Below are 15,489 nucleotides of genomic sequence, written 5' to 3' on the forward strand. Positions count from 1 at the left end.
CAAAACAACACTTTGGATCTGTCACACATGTCATCGCTCCATTAAAATGGGGAAACTCCCTCCACGGGCTTGGGCTAACAACTTATTACTGGATGCCATACCCCGAGAACTGCAGGATTTGCACCCGTTAGAGGAAAGGTTGATAAGTCAACGTATTGCCTTCATGAAACTTGTTGGCTTGCCAAGAGGCAGACAAAAGGCAATCCACGATAATGCAGTCAATGTGCCATCTGACGTACACACTATCCACAAAGTTCCAATCTAGGAATAAATTCCAATATTTGCTGGCGGAGACTTGTGCTCCGAGGAGCACATTTTCTAGTTTTTTCTGTTTTTATTGTGTGGTGTTGTATTCTTGTGATATGGAACTTCCTGGGTCTGAAATAAAGATTGAATTGAATTGAATTGAACAGTGCTGGGTTAGTTTAGGGAGGCCATATTTCCAAACCCCCAAACCAGGACCCTTAAGTGTATCGTACATTCCTGGACATGTACATGTCTGTGCTCAGGCATGTATATCACAGGCATATTTATCAAGATGGGGGACAATTATTCAGCACACTTTTCAATACCTTCTACTGAAGAGGAAACTAGGCCTTGTGGTGGTTTCAGTAACTAAAAATAGTATACTTTGCACACTTGTATCGTGCATTTTAACCACATTGAGTATTTGCTACAAATGTAAATCTAATCTAACTACAATAATCAAGCCGTTTGCCAGGTGCTAATTAACAATTAACTAAAGGTTAGGGAGAGTATTAAGTCTTATGAAGTCATAAGGCTCAAGTCTAACGTTAGTTTAATAGTGGTGAAGACCAGTGAGTTGTGGTAGTGGGTGTGGTTGGGTGCTAGGCTGCAGTGGCATTCTGGAGCAGTAGGCTAGGTAGCAAACAGCAAGCCTGTTGCACCTGTATGATTGGGACTGATCGCCTGAGGCAGTGAGTGATGGATGGTCAGTCCTCTCTAAAGCAGTGATTCTCGTCCGGTCACTCTAGAAGCACACAATAGTTTAAGCACTTAAAACCCTATACTAAGTTGACTGGAATACCCCAGGCCAGGGCTGGCCAGAGTGAGGCCAGAGGGTTCATGGGGTTAAGTAATGTCTTCACCTCAGAACCTGTGTGCCTGCATTGAAGGTGCTTTAAGTGACTTTCTCTTTTCATCTAAGAAAAGAGAAAGCATGACCGGTTTAACACACATAGATGTCTATCATGAATCACATTCTAATGAGACGGGTTGGGAAGGTATTTATACTGCTGCATGACAGCAAGACACAGACACATACAGACACACACACACACACACACACACACACACACACACACACACATACGATACACGCAGCTCCCTGTGACTTCTACCTCTGTAAGACAACACAAACATGGCATACTCGGATCTGAGTAAGTAAACAGGACTGTATTTTATTATTATTAATTGGTTATTTACCGGGTATGGTCTAGTTTGAATTAATAAACCGTTATTTTATCTGTATGGTATTATTTTTGTGCCATTTGTTTTTAAACCCACACACGCTACAGCACTTTGTGATTTGCAAAAATGTAAAGTGCGTTATTAGGGCTCGAGCACTGCACAGTAGTCCGAAGCCCTATTGAAACTGCAATGATTATTATTAGGGCCCGAGCACTGCACAGTAGTGCGAAGCCCTATTGAGTGTGTATAGTGTGTGTGTGTGTGTGTGTGTGTGTGTGTGTGTGTGTGTGTGTGTGTGTGTGTGTGTGTGTGTGTGTGTGTGTGTGTGTGTGTGTGTGTGTGTGTGTGTGTGTGTGTGTTATCAAGGGAATTCGAGAAATTAACATTGTGAGGACCTTTTTCCTGGTCCTGGGTGAGTCAGGAGCTAATCTCGGAAAACGCTTCATCAGTGTCAAACGTTTTATATGTCAAACTGCCAAAGACGCTCATTAACACACTATTATGACTCTTGAACCGTAGGTAGTGCAACGTACAAGAAGGTGGACTTCCACTGTGAGACCAATAACTCCTCCCACCACACCAGTGACATCAGAGTTGACCAGCTGATCGTGAGGCGGGGCCAGTCATTCGTCTTGACCGTTGACCTGCTGCGACCTTATAACCCTGACGCCAACCGGCTCCGCTTTACCGTTGATACAGGTACCGTATGACCCGCCACGTCTTGTGCACTTGTAGATCTGCTTTTTGGTGAAGTGGTTTGGTGTAGAGGGAAAAAAGGAGGGGGCCATTAAATGAAAAGATTGGACTGGACTTTGTTCGATGTGGGTCTTCACTCTTCACAGTATAATATGATATTAAAGAGCATATATCTGTGGTCATAATGGAGACATAACAATAGATGCCAAAATATTTTATTTTTAAATAGTATTTTCATGTTAAAAGTCCCTAAAAGTCCTATCTTAATGTCTTCTTGTCAAACAAAGACATAATGCGTGACTACATCAGCAGACTACATCAAGAATAAACATCAGGTTCTAACCACATTCCACCAATGAGATCATGAAGTTTTCCTGTGATCCTATAGTTCACTGAGACACTGTCTCTCTGCATTTGATGTATGCTGCTATGTGTTCTTTACCTTGCCTATTGTAAGTCACTCTGCATAAGAGTGTCTGTTAAAAGCCTCAATAGGCTCTATGCACAGCAGCAGAAAGAAATTGGGCCTCTTCCATACTTCCTTCACAGGTGTAACCAATGATACTAATGAAGGCTCTGTTCCATTTAGTGTAGCACAGTGGTTCTTAAACATTTGAATTTCAAGGACCCCCATAACTCTGAGAGTGTACAAATGGAACCAAATGGACCCGTTACACATCCGTAAGGGGCCATTTGGAACCCGCTCAAGGAACCATGTGGGTCCCTCGACCCCATTTTAGACCCACTGGTGTAGCAGACCATGTGAGCCAACATGCACAATATCAGCACCCTGACTCTGTTTGACCAGAATGGAACCGAACATTCATTAGAATCATCACCCATTTCTTTCCAATATGCTGCTATGTATAGAGCCTATATTATAAATTGTCAACATGTATTGTAAATTGTAGGTCCCAAGGCCTCAAAGGAGCTCGGTACGCAGGCTGTGTTTGGTATCCAAGGCCTCACGGGATTCCATAGGAAGGGCGATAAGGCGATATGGAAGGCGGAGCTTCACGAGGGTTCCGCCCTTCATCGAGGCTGCGTGATCTTGGATGTGACCCCCCCTGCTGACGCTCCCATAGGGGAGTACGAACTGTCTGTAACCAGCGAGGGACCAAAAGTCTTCATGGGCTAGCTGGTGGTGCTCTTTAACCCCTGGTGTAAAGGTACGAATGGAGGGAGGGAGACACCTTTGAACTTTAACAAATCCATAATGATCTCATTAAAGTACATTAAGAAGGAGCACTCGGGTGGTGCAGTGGTAAAGTGTGCCTGCCCACCACTGTTGAGGTTGTGTGTTCAAATCCACTGTGGTGCAGTGACAATAGGCTCTATGCACAGCAGCCATATTGGGAATGAATTGGGCCTCTTCTTGCTTCCTTCACAGGTGTTACCAATTACACAAATGAATGCTCTGTTCCATTTAGTGTAGCGCAGTGGTTCTCAAACATTTTAATTTCAAGGACCCCCATAACTCTGAGAGTGTACAAATGGAACCAAATGGACCCTTACGGGTCCATTTGGTTCCATTTGTACACTCTCAGAGTTACACACCCGCAAGGGGCCATTTGGAACCCCCTCAAGTGTTTCCAGTGAGCCAACATGCATGCACAATATCAGCACCCTGACTCTGTTTGACCAGAATGGAACAGAGCCTTCATTAGTATCATTGGTAACACCTGTGAAGGAAGTAAGAAGAGGCCCAATTCATTCCCAATATGGCTGCTTTGCATAGAGCCTATTGCTGTTGGCAGTTATCAATTGGCATAACGACTAAAAATAATAAGGTTTTATATAACTTATACATTGCTGGGTAGTACACCTGGCCTAGTAGGGATCTGCACTTATCTTGTTTGTTTTGTGTATAGAATGACTGGATGTTTATTGTGTTGTGTGTAGATGATTTGGTGCATCTTCCTGAGAAGGCTGAGAGACAGGAATATGTGATGAACGAACATGGAATCATCTACGGAGGAACACACAGTCACATTGAAGCTAAGGACTGGGCTTATGGACAGGTAAACATTACATTAGATTACATCAGTGGCAGTGACAGGTATGCATTACAATGGATAGAGGGACGGACGGACGGACGGACGGACGGACGGACGGACGGACGGATGGACGGACAAACTATTGCCCAACATTAGCCGTTATTTCCCCTGGTCATAATCAACATTTATTTCATTCATGTGGCTAAAAAAATCTTTATTAAACTCAATATTTTGATGTGTCTCTCGCCGTCCAGTTTGAGGAAGACATGGTGGACATTTGTCTGAAGTTGTTGGACGTCAACCCCAAGTTCGAGAAAGACTCAGCTGATGACACCGCCGCTCGCTGTAACCCCATCTATGTCAGCAGAGTGGTCAGTGCTATGGTAAGGCAAAGGCACAGGCACAGGCAAGGTTTATTTGTATAGTAGCCACTACTAGTCTGAACTTTTTCTGGACCAGGGCTAATTTGAAAGTCTCGAAAGTGTTCGTGGCCCACCCATTGACTACATGGCAGCCGTGTTAAGTGGTCAGATGGGTGGGCCCCGTACATTTTCAGAGCACGTTTATTGTAATTATCAATTAATCGGTTTTGTTCCGACTTGGATCCATGTAACTAACAGAGTATACTTTAAGTCCGATTTATCACATACTGTAGTTATGACAATGGCTGTGAGTGTGCATGTGTGTCTGCATTCTCCGCAACTGGTCACAGCCCTCATCAAGTCCATGATTATTATATTATAATTGGTCCTCACTAACGCTCATTAAAAGGTACCAATTATTTTCTCTACTCTGCCTGTGTCTCAGAGGACTGTGGACAGTTCGGAAACCCACCTACCAGTTACATTATCGATGGGGAATCCAAGCTAATGTAGGAAACTACAGGCTTTCTATTCTTGGAAAGTTAACACAATAGAAGCCATTGTTCTCGCGTTAATAACAATCTAAATAAAACATTTGAAATCTTTTCTTTTCTTTTTACCCTGCCTAACGATGATGTGACTGGTAAGCAAGCAGGCTTCTGAAGTGTCCACAGACACAGACCGAGTAGGATTTCTTTTGTTTTTTACAATTTTATCATGAGCATTAGTGAGGACCAATTATATGAAGATAGGTTGAAAATGGTTGATATCATCCTTTAAGTGGTTAAGAGAAGTGAAAAATCACACCCAGTGTGAAGTGAGCGGTGATATTTATGAGTTATTAATTTCATCATGTGTCTTGCTAGCCAATCACAGCACGTCCTGCAAAGCTTAGCCTATGGGCGTGTTTTCCACAGCATGGCGTCACAGCGAAAGACACATTTTCACGACGGAAAGAAAAACTCACCACGGATGGGTCCTAAACCCTCATATAGGAGCGGTTGCACCGCTCAAAAATTATATATATATATATATATATATATATATATATATATATATATATATATATATATATATATATATATATATATGTAATTATTATTATTATATATATATTTTTTTTTAAACTACCTGCCTGTTTGTCTATTAGCATACGTGCATATGTACCGTGCATTGGGTACAGTTTTCAGTTAGGCACCTTTTACTTTACTTTAATATTTACATTTTCTGACTTTATACTCCGGAACATCTGAGAGGGAACTAATGTACTTTTTACTCCACTAAAGTAATTACAATCAGCCCCATCTTAACCAGCTGCAACTTTAAAATGAACACATTATTGCATTAATATCCAATAATATGATTCTGAATTAGGCCATTCTACAAAATGAGTATATTTAATGCAAGTATATTTCGAAGCCAATAACGTTGTACTCAAGTAAAATTTCGAATTCAGTTCTTTAACTCGTAACAGGGTATTTCTACTTGTGTTAGTTACTTTTACTCAAGTAAAACGTCTGAGTACGTCTTCTACCATTGTGTATTATTTGTGCAGATCAACTGTAATGATGACAGAGGAGTGCTGGCCGGCTCTTGGGGTGATTATTCTGGCGGCGACTTGCCCAGTTCTTGGAGCGGAAGTGTCAAAATCCTGCAAAAATGGCACAAATCTGACTGTCAGGCGGTGAAGTACGGGCAGTGCTTCGTGTTCGCCGGGGTGATGTGTACAGGTAAGGAACCCAAGTTAATGTGAGCTTCAGTGCTACTCTTCTGGTTGTCGTTACAGTAATGTTCACAAAATGTTCGTCTTTTCTTTGTTTTGCCGCATTCCTAATCCAATAATTTGATGACCGGCAGAGTCTCCCGTAGGAGACTTGCGGAGTCTCCTACATACCAGCTCTGACTGCGTGTTAAACCAGTTCCGTAAAAGTTAACGGTTCCAAATGTGACAGTTCCTTAATGTTGGATCCGATGAGGCTCTATTCACAGCAGCCATATTATGAAGACATTCACAGGTGTTACCAATGATACTAATGAAGGCTCTGTTCCATTCTGGTCAAACAGTGTCAGAGTCAGGGTGCTGATATTGTGCATGTTTTGGCCCACTGGAAACACTCTGTTACACCAGTGGGTCTACAGTTGGGGTCCAGGGACCCTCATGGGCTTCCAAATGCCCCCTTACAGGTGTGTAACTCTGAGAGTGTACAAATGGAACCAAATGAACCCGTAAGGGTCCATTTGGTTCCATTTGTACACTCTCAGAGTTATGTGGATAAACCACTGTGCTAAATGGAACAGAGCCTTCATTAGTATCATTGGTAACACCTGTGAAGGAAGTGATAATATGGCTGCTGAATAGAGCCTATCTTTCCACTCAAACAGAGAGCGTCTCCTTTCAAACCCCAATGGTTCTAATCAGCCCCCCGCCCACAGGAGTGGCCCAATTCTCTCACAACTTGCTACAAAAATCCCTCATGAAAAACTATATAATCTACTACCTTTCATTTTCAACCTTCACATGTGTCTCCTTCTCTAATAATCAAAAAGTGATATATATTTCATCTCGCAATTTACTTCCGGATGGTTCGTTTTGCACTTTTTTTGCCACATCGGTCACGGGAAAGAAATAAGCGCTGCCGTGGTCTATGGAAACGAGCCCAAAAGTGCACCCAAATAAGCCCAAAATCGCTTATACAAACAGTCAGACCTGGCAACGCAGCCTACGCCAATCATGCGTGAGAGATCTACAAGCTATGGGGCAGAGACGCCACCGTATCTTAGCAACAACTACAGCGCTCACTCTCATTGGTCGTGTCACGCTAAGAGCAGTCTCCAGACAATGGCATCGCAGACAGCTTGCTGTTACTGCTGTAGCCATGACAGTCAGTCCCAGCGACGACGGACAGGGCGCTGTGATAGCTGCCATGTCGCTAACGCTAACGTGGTTGTCATGCCTGCAGCGGCTGTGCAATCACTTTGTCAACAATGCACGTTCGTGTGGTGAATGTCAATATTGCTGCTCAGTTAGTCCATTGTAGATGGTGTATGTTTGTGTGTGTCTTCTGGAGAACTATGTAGCTCCACAGCAACTACAGTAACTAACGTAATGGCAGGACCGCCCCGTGCAACGCATGTTAGGCTGCATTATGGTCATGTAGTAATTTCAGATAATTTCGCTCCGATTACAGCAGTGCTTATCAACCCTTTCACGCCGCCCCCCCCCCCCCCCCCCAAATAAACGTACTTGATCTGGGGACCCCCCCCCCCCATTCTGTTTGACTCCGTTCCACAAGTACATATTGTGAAAATAGCCGATCTACAAGCTCAAAACGCCTCACGTTGAGAGGCTTTGTAAGCTTGTAGATCGGCTATTTTCTACATGATTGCCTCTTTCTTACATTCTTTGACAATGTGGCCCATGTTTTCATAGTATAGTTTGTTGACTACTTTTGTTGCAGAAATGCTCATTTCCTTTACTTTCCTTTTTTTATTGTCTCCGCCAGGCCGAAAGGCATGGCGCAAGACTATGTTTCACCCCCTGTCCGTCCGTCTGTGATAGCTAATCTCTCACATCGTTGACTTGATCGCAGCAAAATAACAGCCCGATGAGTCAGTGAGAGCTGGATAAACGAGGTAAAACGTGTCAAAAGGAGTCTGTACGGCTGTCGATAAATGAACACATGACGTCGGTGGGAGAGGAGATATTGTGTCTTTTGGACAAACAGCAGCTTCGTGCTGATGTTTGTTGTGTGAAGCAGCTTAATGTCAGAGTGTTTGTGTTGGAGCGCCTCAGTGCGGCTGCAGAGTTCATGTGCAACCTCTTCCAGAGAGAGACAGAGACACTAGAAACTCTGCTGGGGAAAAAAAAAACACTGCTGGGCATTGACTTTCATATGGACATTGATCTACACACTGCAGGTATATCTGCTACACACACAACATCAAACTACACACTGCAGGTATGATGCAGCGTTTGCATTACAGCCAGCATGCCAGCGTAGTTCCCATATGGTTTCAAGGTGGGCTAAACCATATGGACCCCATGTCAGCAATGTCAGCGGCATCCACTTCAGTCCCAACTGCGATGCCCATGCAGGCTATAAGTAGCTTCTACCTGGCCCTTAGGTGGGCCCCAACTACCCATGTTTATGTGGGACCAAGGCGGGTCCTACCTGGGTTTGCCCATGCAGGCTTTAACTGGGTTCTACCTGGGCCCTAGGTGTACCCTAACCAACCACAGTGCAGTGCCCATCGCTCCAATTGTTGTGACGTCAGGGCTCTCAATACTGCACATTGGTGGAGGAGGGGGGGCCGCAGGGCGACCGCACACATCGCTGAACCAATGGTAGCCCACGGATGTTTCCTCTGGGGATTTACAATCTGCCCCTCTATGCCACATATCATCCGCACTACAGGGTCTTCACTGACCGAGCCACGGCCCCACTGACCCTCATGACGCTACGCCACTTATATGAGTTGCCAAGTGGCCGCGGGCGCTACGTGGGCGTGGCCGCGGGCTAGACGCGAGCCCCCGCGTAGCGGGGGCGAGCTTCTAGTTCCTACAAAAGACAGACCCCCCTGGCCTGTAAGGTATAACTTTTGAAAGTAAGATAATAACCATGGTTGGAGCTCTAGGTTAACGCAGGAGTTCCCAAACCTTTCCATGAACACAGACCTCCAAATAGTCAAAGGGTCTGGCTGCAAACCTCCATGGCCTTTAAAGAAAAGCAAAAATAATTCTCACAACAAAGCTCACAACAACGTGTCGCGATACATGCATTGTGAGCGTATAGATAAATTATTATCACTATGAAAAAGTGTTGAATAGCTCTATATTCTGATATAATCATCATTACAGTGTTTGTTCAGTAACAGGGGTCTCCCCGTCTCTCCAGCTCTTACTAGTAAATAGAAAATACATCACTATCAGTTCGGGATAACAGGGCTCAGCGCTTGTTCAGTACTAAATAAGTCATGCTTTAGGGCTGGAGCAATCGATTATTTTCTTAGTCAATTACTTCTTCGATTAATCAAATAATTGTGAATTGAGTAGTTTTTTTGACATCAGCTGTCCACCGTCCACCCACAAGGCAATTTGATATAAGATTTAAGTGTCTGTAGATGTGATATACTGTGAGTGTGTGTGTGTGTGTGTGTGTGTGTGTGTGTGTGTGTGTGTGTGTGTGTGTGTGTGTGTGTGTGTGTGTTTTCCAGTTTTGAGGTGCTTGGGAATTCCATGCCGTGTTGTCACCAACTTCAAGTCAGCTCACGACATGGACGGCAGCCTGACCATCGATGTGTTCAGCGGAGACTATGGAGTCCAGCTTCCCAAAAAGGAATCCATTTGGTGAGTGAAACTCTCATTCAATACTCTCCTCGCACGACGGTGCTTGCCGACAAGAACTGGTTTACAACGAAAGGCCCTGACACACTGAAAGAAGCAGACACACTTGACCTGTTTTGTTGACCATGCAGACTCGTTCTCATGTTTTGGTTAGATGGGCTTGTTTTTTTTTTTAAATGGTTAAAATGTAATTTAGATAGCATGTTATTTACACAGATGCCAGGTTCATTGTTCACAGCCCTGTGAAGCCTACATTATTTTGACAGTATATTGTTTAGTCTGATGCTAGGTTCCTGGTTTACCTGTGATCCTAGTTTACTGAGTCTGCACTGTCACTCTGCATTCGATGTATGTCTTTACCTTGCTTATTGTAAATCGGTCTGGATAAGAGCGTCATGAAATGCACCCATTGTTTAAAACGTATGCAGCTACACTGAGGGCATCAACAGGATGTGTCAAAACATGTTGACGACACGTCTTTCAGAGCTCAGTTCTATTTTGGAGCGTCGACGTATGGCATAGAACAGAGAGAGAGAGGAGTGAATGGAACAACAGTTCCATTCACAGTGTGGACTCTCAGCGCGCTGCACGCACACACACTGGGAGTTAAAAACACGCCCAGAAAATAAACAGTAGCACTCTCTCGTCTATATTAAAAACATTTTAAACGCATCCCAATGACCCTAATTAAATGACGTTAAGTACAAGCACACGCAAGCACATACAGTAAGTACATGCACGCTGCGTGCATGTACTTACTGTATGTGCCACGCAACCCTCACATCTAGAGCACCATGGAGCACAGTCATAGTGACAGTGTTATGTCAGAGTACCCATTGTACCCGTCTACCCGTGTCCCCTTTTGTGCCCATATAAACCTTTCTACCTTACTGTTGTTTGTGTCACGCAGGGAATTCCATGTGTGGGTGGAGGCCTGGATGAGACGGCCAGACCTGAAGGAGGATGGAAGCTATGATGGCTGGCAGGTTCTGGACGCAACCCCACAGGAGAGGAGCAACGGTACTTGTCTCTGCAAGCAGTGGTTATCGCAACCTTTATGGCATAGCAAGGCGGGGGTCCTTGAAATAAATTAAGTTTGAGAACCAGTGGAATGGACATAACATGAGTTTGTTCTCCTCTCCTGCAGGCGTGTTCTGCCTCGGTCCGGCTCCAGTCGCAGCGGTCCGTGCCGGACACACCGACCAGAAATACGATGTTCCGTTTGTCTTTGCTGAGGTCAACGCTGACGTCACTGACTGGCTGGTTAGTACCTGCTGGACAGGAACTGTGTTCAGGGAATTAGTTATATCAGTGGTCCTCAAAGTGGGGCCTTTAGGGGTATAGGGGGTCCCCAGCTGAATTTGAAAATACAACATCGACATCAGTTTGGACCCTGTATACATCAGCTATTGTACTTGAGCCGAAAATAGACGATCTACAACCAACCACTTAACCACTTCTTTGTATGACAAATAGCACTAGATTAATCTCCGGAGTCAGAGAGCTGCCTCTGAAATCACATACATTTCACATACACCAAAGGAACTCGGCAGTCCTTTGCTTTCACCCAAACATCGATGAGGATGATGATGATGATGCTGGCTGGGGACTGGGCATTGTCCCTGAGAAGATGAAGAATAACGCCAAGTGGGTTGACGTCACTCGTGATTTCACGGGGGCGTGTAAGGAACTGAACCTTGGCGAGTTGCTTCATGACAAACTGTTTCGCCTGTTTGAGGCTATGTCGGCCGTCGAGATGATGAATCCGAAGATGGATTCCGGAATGTTTCAGATTCATGTGCTAGGGTTCATGTGGTTAAGCATTTTGTAGCTTATGTTATTATTATTATTATTAATATTATTGCTATTATCATCATCATTATCATTATCATTCATAATATTACAATTATGTGTTTTTTTTGTATACTGCTAGGTTATGGCCGATGGTTCAAAGAGGATAATCTCTTCCGACACTAAGAGAGTTGGTCAAAACATCTCCACCAAGTCTGTGGGCTCCAACAACAGGATGGATATCACAGACAGCTACAAACACAGAGAGGGTGAATATATTATGTGCACGCACGCATATAAATGAGGACACACACACGCATGTCCACCCAAATGCACATCAGTGGTGGATAATGAAGTACATTTACTTGAGTGCTGTACTTAAGTACTTTCTTTTCGTGAAAATTGCCCATCTACAGGCTCACAATGCGTCTCATCACAGCACGTTGTGAGCTTGTAGCTTTTATGATACTTTTTGAGATTTCTGAAGATATTTGGGGGAAATGTCTGAATATCAATACAGCATGCATTGATATTAAAAAGAAAACAATAAATTACTCTGTAATTTGTACTTTTGAATACTTCAGTATTTCTAAAAGCAAGTTCTCCAGTACTTAAACTCCAGCATCCTCCCCTATTTTCTTTTCTGAAATGACACCGCTGCTCCTGACAGGTACCGACGAGGAGAGAAGTGTCTTTAAACACGCCCTCGCCAGAGTGGGACGACCCACAAATGGAACAAATGGAACAAATGGCGTCCATGCTCCCAAGGTCATTTCAATGAACATCGAGGAGGTACTTACTTAATTGAGGACAATGGATGTACTCTATAAGTATATTTTGATGCCAATACTTTTGTTCTTTTACGTAACATTTTGAGAGTATTCTATATTGTGGTATTGGTACTATTGGTAGTTGGTTAGAAAAGTAAAGAAGATCTGAATACTTCTTACATTGGTTTTGTATTATTCTAGGTGTCCAGGTCCATCAACGGTCAGGACATCAGTTTGAAGCTGCAGATGAGCAATAAGGGCCAGGCAGCCAGGCGTTTCTCTGTTAACATCAGTACCCAGGTCATGAGGCACACCGGTGTACCTTCTGCTAACGTCTGCACCCAGCGGAACGATGTCACTCTACAGCCTGGACGAGGTAAACTAGTCTGTCCCTACGATCAGGTCACTAACAAACAGCTGAGTAGAGAGGTATCCAGTGTTGATTTTGACAGCAAATTTTGATTTAGCTTTAGTCATAGTCTTTTGAATAAAATTCCAATTTGTTTTGTCATATTTTAGTCATCTGAAATGTTTTAGTTTTTGTCTAGTTTCAGTCGGCTAAATATCATAAGATTTTAGTCGACTAAATCTATAGTTGATTTAGACTCCCGGCTGATACCGTCAAGAGGCCTCTCCGACCCACTTACTTACTTTTATACACTGTCAGAGGTATAGACTCGTAACTGTCCATTTGGACCCAGGAGGTATTTTTTTTTACAAGGACATATATAACACCACAGGGAACGTGACCACATAGGGAATAATGCAAACTTGCTAATTATTGTGCATTAGGAAGTTCTTTGGCACACTTGAAATCATTTAGTTTTTCTGACACACTGTGCTGCACTCAGCTAAACGGATTACTGGGGCTTTATGGACTCGTCAGCTTTCCCATTTCAGAGCTGGTTCGTGAACTTGTATGTCCAGTTTCTGTCTCTATCAGAGTTGAGCCCAAATGATACTTTGTCAATTATTGGAGTGTTAACTGACAGGTTTTCAAACCGTCTCTCTCTCTCTCTCTCTCTCTCTCTCTCTCTCTAGACATGTCTGTCCCCATCCTGGTTCGAGCCTCAGCATACAGGGGACACATGCTGAACGGTGACAGTGTGAAGGTGTCAGTCATGGCCACAGACAAAGAGCAGCCAGATGCCATCTACCTGACAGAGGCAGACATCACACTGGAAAGCCCTCATATCTCCATTACCGTTAGTACTACATTAGTTACTACTACTAAAACTGCCACTAATCAGTGGTGGACAAAGTATATACTAAGTAAAGTAAATACTCAAGCATTCAAAAGTACAAATTATGAAGTATTTTCAGAAATTGTCAGACATTTTCAAAAATAGTGAAAATAGTAGATCTGTGAGCTTGCAGATCGGCTATTTTCACTATATTTGAGATAGGACTTAAGTGATTAATTCATAATATTTTTTTTTGTAAGTTTGGGTCCCAAGAGTACCTTCCTAGATGTAGTGAAGTCAAAAGTACAATATTGTTTTTGAGTCCTAGTAAGCCTTTTTTTTTTTAAACCCTCCAAAAATGTATAGTAAAAGTACAGTAATCAAATAAATGTATTTACTGTCCACCTCTGCCACTACTACTACTACTACTACAGCTCTGGGATGAGGTCCCAAAATCCTACATCAGTGGCTCTGAAATGTTTTCATGCCAAGGACCCCCACATTAATATGTAACTGGCCGCAGAACCCCATCTGAAATGTATTGTGTCAGGGACCCCCGTTAGAGATTTGTGATGTTAAAATGCTTCAAAAGTATTCAAAATTGTTCACATTTTCTCAATTTTGTCTGCGTTGTGAGCTTGTATCTGATATAAAGTAGGGGCCAGGGGTTAGAGTGGTTCAACTGATTTGTATTCTATATTAACACATTTGGCTGGGGAAGCCCCTCAAGGACCCCTGGGTACCTGATCTACAGAGTCTTGTTGCTGTCGGGCAGAAACCTCGATATTTCAACTTTTCACACATTTTGGACGTACAAGGTTTCCACCCGACAGAGCCGAGATGTTGCATATGTTGATATTTTTTTTATTTTACATTAACCACTTGAACCACTTGATGTGTGTGTGTGTGTGTGTGTGTGTGTGTGTGTGTGTGTGTGTGTGTGTGTGTGTGTGTGTGTGTGTGTGTGTGTGTGTGTGTGTGTGTGTGTGTGTGTGTGTGTGTGTGCGCGCGCTTGCGTGCATGTTTTGTAGGTTCCAGAGGTGGGCCAGCAGCACAGAGAGCTGTCAGTGGAGGTTGTGTGTAAAAACCCACTTGATGAGGAGCTGAGGAACTGCTTTCTGACTGTCACTGGCAGTGGACTGGTCAAAGATGACATTGAGGCCAGGTCAGTGTGTGTGTGTGTGTGTGTGTGTGTGTGTGTGTGTGTGTGTGTGTGTGTGTGTGTGTGTGTGTGTGTGTGTGTGTGCGTGTGCGTGTGCGTGTGCGTGTGCCTGCGCGTGCGCGTGCGCGTGCGTGCGTGCGTGTGTGCGTGCGTATCTCCATTTATGAAAATGTATGTGTTGTGTTGTGTATGTGCAGATTACCAGAGGTGGGTCCACATCGCCAGGCGAGCTTCAAGTTCACCATCCGTCCCTACAAGCAAGGAGTGAAGACTCTGCTGGTGGACTTTGACTGTTCCAGCTTCAGACACATCAAGGGAAGCTGCACCATCAGCATTCTACCAGACACACTCCTGGGGAGTATGTCTTCTACCACGTAGTAGAGGACATACGTCTTCTACCACTGAGTCGTCCACCTTCTACCACTCACACTCTGTGAGGATGTAATCTATCCTGCTTCAGTCTGGGACAGTGGTTCACTGCATGGGTTTTACAATTTTTAGCTCTGGGACAGCCATCTAAGAACATTCTTATTGTTATACATGATTTGGTGTGGTATGGTCTAAATGACAAAAATAATAGAATTGTTTTTTTTATATATATCTTGCATATCCAAAGGAATCACCTGATTCACTTCATTAACTTTATCACAAAATGCTGTTTAGCTTTCAGTGGACATTTCTCATACTACCAGTGAAAAAAGAAATAACCTTAAGACGTGTGATGTCAAATATAGCCTATATACTCACCCCAC

General features: G+C 43.7%; 1 protein-coding gene across 1 annotated transcript; it reads left to right on the forward strand.

Moving 5' to 3' along the window:
• Positions 1 to 1,313: 1,313 nt before the first annotated feature.
• On the forward strand, positions 1,314 to 15,115 carry LOC311037968 (protein-glutamine gamma-glutamyltransferase 5-like; the record flags this gene model as incomplete). Its single annotated transcript, XM_084047263.1, has 15 exons — positions 1,314 to 1,400; positions 1,951 to 2,130; positions 3,039 to 3,260; positions 4,030 to 4,148; positions 4,379 to 4,507; positions 6,042 to 6,216; positions 9,752 to 9,833; positions 10,741 to 10,850; positions 10,978 to 11,093; positions 11,764 to 11,890; positions 12,292 to 12,413; positions 12,593 to 12,767; positions 13,466 to 13,596; positions 14,607 to 14,740; positions 14,935 to 15,115. Exons 1-15 carry the CDS (start codon positions 1,382 to 1,384, stop codon positions 15,113 to 15,115), a joined length of 2,022 nt encoding a protein of 673 aa, XP_083903389.1. The 5' UTR covers positions 1,314 to 1,381.
• Positions 15,116 to 15,489: the final 374 nt, after the last annotated feature.

Source organism: Gymnoscopelus microlampas (assembly GCF_963454915.1).
Source record: "Gymnoscopelus microlampas genome assembly, chromosome: 21".
In the NCBI taxonomy this organism is placed as follows: Eukaryota; Metazoa; Chordata; class Actinopteri; order Myctophiformes; family Myctophidae; genus Gymnoscopelus; species Gymnoscopelus microlampas.